Here is a 10,510-nt window from a genome sequence, read left to right on the forward strand (position 1 = left end):
CCAGGGGGCTGGGGATGCCTCGGAGAAACATCCAGGAAATGGTTTGGAGGAGAAAAGAGGCAGAAGCACAGGAAATGGTTTAAAACACACACTAAATGCCAAAATTGGGAGGAGGACACGGGGCTGTGCTGGGCCCCTTGGGGACCGTGGTCCTGGTGTCCCCCGGGGGCTCCACAGCTGGAGGCAGACGTGCCTGCGCCCAGCCCGGCCACGGCCACATCCTCTCTGTGCTCCCAAAGCAAATCCAAACGTTGTGCTGCTTCGCCAGCAAGGGTGGAAAAACATCGCGTGGGCTTTGCTGTCCCCACTCCAGCCTCTCCTCAGCGCTGCGCTGTGATGAAACCTTCCCTGCGCTGTTTGGGGATGGCATCATGTTGTTAATCTGAGTGAAAGGGGGCTCCGAAACCCAGAGCCGTGTAGGTCCAGCTCCCCAGTGCCGGTTTCTGCCGGCACAGCCTCACCTCCACGGGAGGAAATCCTTGCCCAGGTTGGGCAGGGCTGGTTCCCGACGACCCGATTTAACCCCCCATTAGCCCTTCTCCCTGGGCTCTCAGAGGGATGCGCTCCGCCTGGATGCGGTTCTGCCGGCTGCTTCCAGTAATGGCCACGCAGCGCTCGGCACCGATTCACAGCCCTCAACCCACCCTCTGCTCAGCCACTGAAACATCGCTCACGGCTGCCCGGGACACAGCAAAAAAAAAGAGGTTTTGTGGAGGGGAAGGGGAAATGCGCCGGGTTTTGTGTGTGGCTGTGGGAGCAGCGCGGGGACGGAGCCGTCAGGGCAGCGACGCTGCGGCGTGGGCCGAGGATCCTCTCCTTGGTAGCACCTCCCTCCCCATCCCCGTGACGGTTTCAACTTTTGCAGTCTCCCTGGAGACAGTTAAGCAAGTTTCTGGTGTTTTCCGGTGCTAAAGGGCCCTGGGAGCCGAAGATGCACGGAGAAGCCTGTGAGTTAATATTTTTTCCTGCCCTTATTCTGCTTCCTCACTGCCTCACTGAAGCCGATCCAGAGCGCAATCCGACAGAGTTTGGCCGCAGCAATTTCCGGTTTTGTTTTGTTGTTTCTCTCTTTTTTTTTTCTTTTTTTTTTTTTTTCCTGTTCCACCAAGACACGAGCCAGAATTAATTCGCTCCTAATCGCGGCGCGCAGCCGGCCGGGCTGACCTCCGCACGTCCTTCCCTGCGCCCAGCGGGGACCATCCCCGGGTGGGACCCTCCCGGCCCCATCCCCGTCCCGCTGGTGCCTGCTGCGAGCCCGGCTCTTGGCAGAGCTCCCCGGCCCTTCCTGCCTCGCCTCCCTCGCTGCAAGCCTGCCCAGCCCCGGCCCAGCCATGCGGGCTGTGTTTGTACACAGATGAGTAACAGCTCCAGCGCTCGCACAGCGCCCAGCCCGCTGCCGGCAGCAGCGCCGTAAGTACGGGCACGCTCGCTCCTCTTTCCCTGCCTCCAGCAGCTTTTGGCAGCTCCTTGCTGTCCTCTGCGCTCCTGTGCTCAGGCCGTGGGGGGTTTCCAGCCGGGGGAAGCCGGGGTTGGTGCGATGTGGGGTGTGCGGGGTGGCCGGGAGTGTTCCACGTGTGCCGCAGGCGGCTGGAGGTGGGAAGGAGCGGCGAGCGGTGGTGCCGCCGGGGAGGCGCCCCGTTGCTGCTACTCGTGGCTGCTGTTCCTGCAAGTTGCATCCCAAAATGTTTCACGGGCAGGACGAGGAGGGATGGGAGTGCCAGGGCTGCAAGGAGCTCACGCACGTGCCTGAGTTTGGGGCAGCCTTGAGCTTGTGTGAGTACTTGAACTTGCTCGCTTGTCTCTGTGCCGGAGCAGCCGACACCTGGCAGCAGCAGCACATCCCGCGATGCTCACCCCGGGGAGCAGCACCCCAAGGAGCCCTGGCTCTTGTTTTACAGCTCAACCGGTCCCTCTCCTGTGCAGCCATAAGAAAGCCGTAAAAGTTAATAATTAACAGCTAAAATATGTTTCCCTCCACTGAAATACACGGCTGCATCCTGCGGGGCTCTGGGCTCACGCGCACGTGGAGTGGATGCGGTGACAGGGACGGGTACGGGGCTCGTGCGTGGCCGTGGGGACGAGGAGGAGGAGCAGGAGGAAGACAAGAAGGAGGAGGAGGAGGAGGAGGAGGAGGAGGAGGGTGTGTTTGCAGCGAGCTGGGTGAGCCTCCAGGGTTTGTAACCCGCTGCTTGGAAAGCTGCCACTCGCAGAGGTCGCGGCTCGACGCGTGGCCATCCCGCCAGCCGCTGCCGTGCCCCTGCCCACACCGCAGGGGCGATGCTGCCCACGTCGAAAACCGCCAGCCCAGGCAGCAGGAAGAAATGGGACTGCAGGGTGTGCCCGGGCTGCTCATGCAGCCTGCATTCGGGTGACTCATTTTGCTCTTAAAAACACAGGCTCGTGGCTGGGGCTGGCACGGGAACCGCGGGCGGAGGGCGAGGGCCCCCACGGGGACAGCGGGGAGCAGCCCGGCTGCCAGAGGCCAAGTCCCCATCCCAGGGACCTGTGTTCCTCCATCACTTCCTCGGTTTGCCAAGGTCACTGTCACCCCGCAGGCCTGTCTGCAGCACCCCGTGCTGCTCCCAGCTTGGAGAACTTGTGAGCGTGGTGGCTGCTGCCCCGTGCGCTGAGGGGAAGGCTCTCGGGCACCTTGCGCTCATCTCCCAACCTCTGGTGTGCCGCCACTGGGCTTCTCCTTACATTTGGGGTGCAGATGCTTTGGGTACCCCTGTCCCTGTCCCTGTCCCTGTCCCTTTCCTTGTCCTTGTCCCCCAGTTTGCACCCCGCTGGTCCTCAGAGCCGCGGCGTGCCTGGGCACCGACCTCGCCACATAGCTCGCACGGCTCCCGCGCCTTCACCCAGATAAGAGAAAGTATTTTTGTTCCGTCCCATTGTCGCCCTCATTTGTGTTTATATCAGACGTGCCACGGGGACAGGAACAGGCAGAGCTCTGTGCCAGACCGGCCTTTACTGGTGGGGAATGCAAATAAGCAGCAAGAGCCCGGACTCACCGAGCCCCTGGGGGTTCCTGGGGGCTGCGCGGGGCGAGGAGCTGCTGGGGACACCGGGGGACAGGTGGGCTGCTTTGGGGCACTGCTGGCACTGCAGCAGCCGAGGAGAAGGTCCTGATCGAAGTCTAATCTTTAACTCAAGGCATTTCCAACTTTATTCTGTGGCTGGTTTATTGCTCTCTTGCCTCGTTAATTTTTTCCCTTCTGTTAACCACCTCCCAGCCGCTGCCCTCCCTGGGCACCCCCTGAACGTGGCCCACGGTGTTCCCCCCGTGCCCGTGGGACACACGGAGGCAGGGTGTGGGCTGGGGAAGCTGATGGGCAATGCCAGGGGGTGGGGAAGGGCAGTGTCACGGGTGGGGAAGGGCCTCGGTGCTGCTCTTTGCCCCAAATGGACCTTTTTTCACCTTCATTTCACAGCCCAGGGGTGGAGGCGGAGAAGGGAGCGGCGGCGCTGCCGGGGCCATCAGTGGGTAAGTGCTGGAGACGTCCTGGTTGCTCCGTGCCCCTGGGGTGTTCGGTGGGGAGCAGGTGGGGGGGATCAGCCTGGGCGCTGCCTGTGGCCCCACATCCCTCCACATCCCCGGGGTGACCTGTCCCTGCCCTGTCCCCTTTGGGACCACATTCCTGTGAACACTTGTGTCCCCCAGGCCACCCGCTGAGCACAAGGACATCACCTTGTCCCTCACGGGGCAGCCACATCCTTATCCTTTTTCCTCCCCAGTGCCACGCGGTGCCTGGCCAGGCAGCGATGTGCCCAGGCAGGGTGTGAGGCACCGCCGGGGCTCGTCCCCAAGGACGCCGAGCCGCCGTCATCCCTTGGATCCACCGTCCCCACCGCACGATGCTGAGCCTCAAGTTACCCCGGCTGCTCAGCATCAACCAAGTGCCTAAGGTCAGAGCAGAGCCCCTCGCCCCTAAACCCGGGGCTGGGTGGGATTTGGGGAGGTGACAAGTGGCAGCAGCCTGCCAGGGTGGCTGCAGGTCCCGGATCCTGAGCCGTGGCACCTTGGCTGCCCATCCTGCTCCTTGGGGAGGACTCAACACCTCTCCTCGCCTCGCAGGGCTACCAGGAGCAGGGCATCCTCTGCGGGTACCGCCCTCCGCGGAGCTCGGCAGCCGACTGCCTCCTCAGCGTCTTCCAAATGACCAACGAAACGCTCAACATCTGGACCCATTTCGTGCCCGCCTGGTAGGTGCCACCAGGGGAAGTCGGGGAGGGGACGCGCCGGGCACGATGCTCACCGCCTCCACCCCCAGGTACTTCGTGTGGACCCTGGTGGGGCGGCTGCGGGGGCCGGGGGGCCCTGAGGACCCCCACTCGTGGCCTCTCCTCGCCTACCTGCTGACCTGCTGCATCTACCCCCTGGCCTCCAGCTGCGCCCACACCTTCAGCCCCATGTCCACCCGTGCCAGGCACATCTGCTACTTCTTCGATTACGCGGCGCTCAGCATGTACAGCTTGGGTAAGGGCGGCTGGTGACGCCCCAGGGCAGCGAGCCCGGGAGGATTTCGGTGGGGAGAGGGTGGTTTTGGAGAGCACTTCTGGCCCAAAAGCCAAAGAAATGGGGTTTGGGGCTTGGTGCCAGGTGAAGCCTGATGGTGTGGCTCTCTGCGGTGCTCCAGGCAGATAGAATAAAGGAAAAAATAAACAATATAAAAGATAAATGATGGCAGGGAAGCCGGTAACCTGTGGGAGCAGGGCGAGCAGCAGCAGCACCCCGCTGGGCACGTTTTCCCTTTCCAGGCTCTGCGCTGGCGTATTCAGCGTACGTTTTCCCGGACGAGTGGCTCAGCAGCACCTTCCACCACTGCTACGTCCCCATCGCCGTGTTCAACACCGTGGTGAGCACCAGCCTGTCCTGCTACTCCAGGTACGGTGCCTTCTCCTTCACCTGCCGCCAAAGCTACAGCAGAATCATTAATTAGTGCTGTTAATGAAGCTTTTGAACTGCTGGCTCTGTTGTAACCACTCGAGCCTTGCGCTCAGGAAGGGGAAGAAGAGGATTTTGGCTCCGTGTTGTTGGCAAACAGAAATGAAAACAACCGGAGCAGCTTTAATTTTGGGAAGTTCCAAAGGTGTTTTCGTGGGGTGGCAGGAGGAGGCACAGCTCCAGCCATCCTTGGGCTGCCACCGTTTGTTCTCTGCCATCACCTGCAGCAGGTGGGCTCTGAACACGGGCTGAATTTTGAGGATGAGCTCCGCGTGTCTCCGACCTGCAGAGGAGGAACCTCAACCTCCCGCAGCCAGCTGCATTATTTTTGAAGCCCGGGCAGCGTTACGTGGGTGGTATTTTGCTCCTGAGCCTCCCTGGACAATTTGTTTTGAATAACTCTTAAAAAATATTTAAAGTACTCCGATGGTTTCCAGCTGTGCTGGCTGTGCGAGGTCCCCGGCTGCATTTTGGTTCCGGTTCCTTCACGGTCGGCACCTCCTTGCAGGCTGGGCGTGCAAAGCCCTCGTGCCTGCTGGTGTTCCCTGGGGGTGCGGCGATTTTGGCTGCTGTTGTGCTGGGAGCAGGAGGATTTGCTCCCCTTTGGGCTGCGGGTTACACTTGGGGCTAGTACTGAGCAATACCCCAAAACCAAGGGTGGCTCCTGGGTGGCGTTGTGGATCGTGCCAGCTGAGGCTGGGTGCTTTGTCCTCGTTTCTTTCTCCTTCTCTTTCCCCCCTCTTTATTTTTGCGCCTCTCTTAATGGTCTCATTAGAGGGGCTTAGCAAAGGAAGCCCGCTGACCATGTGCTAACCCTGGTGCTTACCACCAGGAAATATCAGCAACCTGAGATCAGCTCCAGATTAACCAGGATTTATTTTAATTCTTCATCCGCAAATGTAATTGTCAGCATCTTCCAGCTCCAAAACTTTAAGTACAGCTCTGTCTAAACCACGCAGTTATTGGTACGTGACAGAATTGCAGCTCGTAGGGACCGGGTAATTTTTATTATAGAAAATCTGTTAAAATATTAGCTCGAAAATCAGCAAAAGGCTGCTGGGGCAGTGCTGGGATACCCTGAAGCAGGGCGTCAGCAGGGAACAGACCCGAAATGGAGCCCCTAAGCTCTGCCCTAGGAACACGGTGTCCCCGAGTGGGGAAACCCACGCAGATGGAGCGAGATGAGGGTGCCTGCCCTTTGCAAGACGAACGCCCGCCCGCGTCCCCCGCCCTGCGGGATGAGCAGCCCCACAAAAGGTTCCTTTCATGCCTGTGGGCTTGGCATTTCCCCGCCGACTCGTGCAGGGAAGCAGAAAAACCTGTATGGGCTTTTCATGGGGAGAACAGAGCCCGCCTGAGCCACCCCGTGCTGGCTCAATGGGGCAGTGTCCCCCCGGCGCCTGGCCCTGTGCCCCGGGGGCTCCGCTGGCACCCGCGGCCCCCTCGGACCTGGCCAAAGGAGAGGGCATGGAAACGGGCGAGAGAAGAGCAGTGCCAGGCAGGGAAACCACAGCAGGAAAATGTGGTGGGGGTAAAGCAGAAATAGGTGGAAATGGAGCAGGAGGCGTCTTGGCACCGGTGGGGTGTCTCCCTCCGAGGGCTGAGCGAGCCACCAGTGGTGGCAGAAGGCCAAGAGGGAGAGGAACGGGATAAAAGCTGGCAGCTGAGGAGCATTGATTGTCTTTGCTGGGTTTCCCACATGTTTTTGGGGTCATACTGATAGGATCTGGTGTCCCTGTTGCATCCAAGTTCTGCTCCTCAGGTGGCGAGAGCAGGCTGGGGACTCGGCACCTGGCTTGCGACTCCGCTGCCCTTCCTCTGGTTTTAATAATGTTTTTTTGTGGGGGATCTAGGTCTTCAGTTATTTCACCATTTCAGCTATTCCAGCATTTCAGCAGCATTAATTTCCTGTGGCACACAATGCAGAATATTATTCCCCGTCCAGACGTATGCATTCCTCCTCATGCATGCCATGAATATAACCAACAGGCTTCTTGCTCCATTATACCCGGGATTTCATAAAAAAGTGACTGCAAATTAATTTACTTTCTGGTTTCAGTAACTTTCTCCGTGCATTCTCTGAAACGACGCTTGCAAAGTCTCCTCGGGATGTAAAAAAGAAGCAGCACAGGCATTTCATGCACCTCAGCCACACGCTGCAGCACAGCTTCATTAGCAATCCCCCCCCCAAATGCAGCCAGAACGCTGCAGAACCCGCGATGCCTTCCAAAGCAAAGCGGGTTTGTTCTTGCGATTGTTGCCCCCTGACAGCTTGGATTAAAAACTGAGAGTAAAAACTCAGCTGGAAACGGCAGGGGCAGGAGGTGTTTAACACCAAGCCCTGTTCCCAGCTCCTGGTGGGCAACAGGGCACGAGCGGTGCTAAAAGAAGCAAAATCAGGCACGAAAAGATGGTGCAAAAATGATGTTTTTTCCAAGCTGCTCCCTGGCGCATCCTAAAAAATATCTCCAGGTGGAGGCAGGCAGGCAGGGAGGTCGCTTCCCTCTGGTTTGTGATTTTTTAATAAAAAGGTCCGGGCACCGTGCGCCCCGCTGTAAATCAGGTTGGGAAGGGGAACAGGGACAAACAGCGCCGGTTCTGCCCTGCTGTGTGGTGCGAGATGTCTGCTCTGCTCTCCCGCAGGTTCCTGGAGGTGGAGCGGCCGCGGCTCAGCAAGGTGTCCCGCACCCTGGCCTTCGTCTACCCCTACCTCTTCGACAGCATTCCCCTCTTCTACAGGGTAGGTAGAGCGCTCCTGCGGGCGGCGTTCCCGGCACCCGCACCTCTCCTTGCTCCAGGGTTGGAAAGATCAGCCGCTTCGTCTCGCTCTGAGAACGCTCGGGAAAATAGCTCAACCTTTATTTATTTAAAAAAAAAGGGAAAACAAACTCCTGCAGGAAAAGAGATTTGGTTATTTTTTCCTGCGCCGGTCAAAGTGCGGCATTCTTTGAAGGCTGCGAGTCACCGGGTCAGCAGCACGGGGTGGGGGGGGACAGGAGGCACAGGGCAGGGGGCGGCTGATGGGATGTTTGGGAACATTTTGCTCTCCTTTTTTCCCCCGCTGCTGTCCTCCTGCTCAGTTCTACCTGTGCGCCGTGTGGGGCTGCGCCGAGCCCGCGGTCGCGCTGCACTACAAGCACACCGCCTTCGCCTTCCTCACCTGCTTCATCTTTGCCACTCACCTGCCGGAGAGGCTCGCGCCAGGACACTTTGACTACATCGGTGAGTGCCACCAGGCTCGTTAAACAGAATAAATATTTAGAAACGTGATGCCAGGAGGCAGTGCCCACCGTGCAGGAGGGCCGCCGAGCCCCTGGCTGTGTTTGAGTGCAACCTGGGGGAGTTTCTCGAGGGTCTTCTGGCTTCCTTGCAGGGCACAGCCACCAGGTTTTCCACGTGTGCGGGATCCTGGGCACGCACTTCCAGATGGAAGCCATCATGCTGGACATGAGCGAGCGCCACGAGCGGCTGCTGGCCACCTCGCTGCTGCCCTCCGCCCTGCAGACCCTGGCGCCCATGGGCACCTGCATGGCCATCGGCCTGGCCGTCATCGGGCTCTGCTCTGCGTCCCTCCGCTTCATGCCCGAGCCCGGGCACAAGGACAAGCCACACGGCCACTAGGCTTCGGGTCTAGGTGGCCTCCGTGCTGCTCCGCAGGCCAGAGCCTAAACAGCAGGTGGATGGGATGAACGAGGGGTTTATCCGCATTCGCTCCACGAGAAAATATTTATTTATGGTTTCTCGCGAGCGAAACGTATTGCACTGTTTTTTGTACATAGAGCTTTAAAGCTGGGAACAGATTACGCAGCGCTTTTAATCAAGTTGGTCTTTCACCACCAGGAATATTTAAAATAATCTTAACGTTTCCTGCAGAAGGGAGATAAGTGCTAATACTTTCCAAAGCAATAGGCATTCATCGGTTCTGCCTTATGGAGGACGTGGGGAGGCACGGGCAGGGGGGTACGAGTGTCCCTGCCTCTGGCTTGGTCCTGAAGCAGACCCCGATGGCAGGGGAGGGAGCGCGCTGTGCGCCGCGTCCTGAGCACTGAGCACAGGGCCCTCGCCCTGCAGGTGCTGTCATCCAGGAGGCTAAAACTCAGCCATCCGAGTCCTTGCACTAAACCCAAGTGCCTACCCCATGTGGGGCTGAGGGAGACCAGGACGTGCCTACACTTTATATTTTACTGAAATAGCTATTTTTGATAATTATCCGGAAAGTGTTGCTCCAAGGGATTTGCTCTTTTTGTCCAACTTCTATAGATGAGTCCTGGGGAGTGAATCTCCATGCAAGAGCTCAGCTCTCACCCTGTGGCTGGGGGCACCTCTGTCCCTCCCTGCCTTCTGGTCCCTCTTGCACAGAAAAGTGTTTGTGGCTCCCCAGGGCTGGGCTCCACGGTACAAGCAGCCCACCGAAGGGGATGGCTTCTCCTCCAGGAGAGGTCCTGAGGGCTTTGGGGACGTTTCCGAGGAGGCTGTCACGTTGGTTTTACCTGCTACCTTGCAGGAGGTGCATGTGATGCAGATGACTGCTACGGAATGTTATCGAGCTCCTTGATAATCATACGGGTGTGTAACGTGTTGCGCCTATAATTACCTCTCTCAAGGTATACTAGATGCACTTTTGAGTGGCAACACAATGGCTCGTTAAAGATATTATGGGACAACTGAGTCTGTTGAAAGCAAACTTTCTTTTGAAAGCTGACCAAGATTTATATTAATATTTATAAGCACTGGAACATAATTGTTTATTCAACAGTTTTATTTCATTAAAAGAGGAAACTAATATAACTATGGCACTGATGTATTCTGACCTGATTTGGGTAGTTCCGTTTCTGTCTGTGAAAATAATCACTTCAGAGATAATTGCTAATAATTGCAAAGCTTATTTACCTTGTGTATATGTGTAACTGGAAAGGAATCTGGCTCTATCTGCAAGACGTGATTTAAGCTCTGTAAACTTTACATGAATTATTCTAATTTTTTTTTCTTAGTTGTTTGTTTAACTTCTGAATTTGGGAAGCTCTCTGGTGCTCTTGAGGTGAACTTATTTGCAGGAAAACTACACTGAAAATATAGCACTACATTTTATACTGCCGTAATCCCTCCAGATCCTGCAGCCCTTTGCACGGACCCTCTGCCCAGTGCACACCTTAAACAACAAATGAGTGAGTGTGGTTTGATCTTGGAGCAGCGTAGCCAAGCCAGATTTCTTATTCAGTTGGCGACAGGCCTTCAAAAAGCTGTTCAATGTACTTCATTTTATTCACATCAAGAAATAAAAGCTTTGTGTCGAGTTGTAAACAATACAGGACATTTATCTGTTGGAACATGCTGTTCTGTTGCGGCTGCACTCCCTGTACATTGTGCAAACCCCGCTCTACCGGGGCCTTGCACCAGCTGCACGCCGGCCCGAAGCCACAGACACCACTGTTACCACTAGGAACAAAGCTAAGAGCATCACTACGCTGCTCTTCAGCTGAGGTTTTACTGCTCTGATGAACAGTGCAGATGCTGCAGATATGAAGGAGGGTCAGACTCTATAGGTACGCGATGTACGTGATATGA

General features: G+C 57.2%; 1 protein-coding gene across 1 annotated transcript; it reads left to right on the forward strand.

Annotated features, from left to right (window-relative positions):
• Window positions 1-554: 554 nt before the first annotated feature.
• PAQR5 (progestin and adipoQ receptor family member 5) lies at window positions 555-10,251 on the forward strand. The gene is made up of 10 exons (XM_038184882.2): window positions 555-947; window positions 1,110-1,410; window positions 3,432-3,484; window positions 3,736-3,906; window positions 4,076-4,203; window positions 4,272-4,477; window positions 4,759-4,885; window positions 7,589-7,685; window positions 8,026-8,167; window positions 8,319-10,251. Exons 4-10 carry the CDS (start codon window positions 3,856-3,858, stop codon window positions 8,564-8,566), a joined length of 999 nt encoding a protein of 332 aa, XP_038040810.2. The 5' UTR covers window positions 555-947; window positions 1,110-1,410; window positions 3,432-3,484; window positions 3,736-3,855; the 3' UTR covers window positions 8,567-10,251.
• The last annotated feature ends 259 nt before the right edge of the window (window positions 10,252-10,510 follow it).

The sequence above is a fragment of the Anas platyrhynchos genome, chromosome 11 (genome assembly GCF_047663525.1).
Source record: "Anas platyrhynchos isolate ZD024472 breed Pekin duck chromosome 11, IASCAAS_PekinDuck_T2T, whole genome shotgun sequence".
Classification (NCBI taxonomy): Eukaryota; Metazoa; Chordata; class Aves; order Anseriformes; family Anatidae; genus Anas; species Anas platyrhynchos.

Coding starts and splice junctions, on each gene's coding strand:
- PAQR5 (XM_038184882.2), top strand. CDS start 3,856: ATGCTGAGCCTCAAGTTACCCCGGCTGCTCAGCATCAACCAAGTGCCT. Junction 3,907..4,075: donor GCATCAACCAAGTGCCTAAG/GTCAGAGCAGAG, acceptor CTCGCCTCGCAG/GGCTACCAGGAGCAGGGCAT. Junction 4,204..4,271: donor ACCCATTTCGTGCCCGCCTG/GTAGGTGCCACC, acceptor CTCCACCCCCAG/GTACTTCGTGTGGACCCTGG.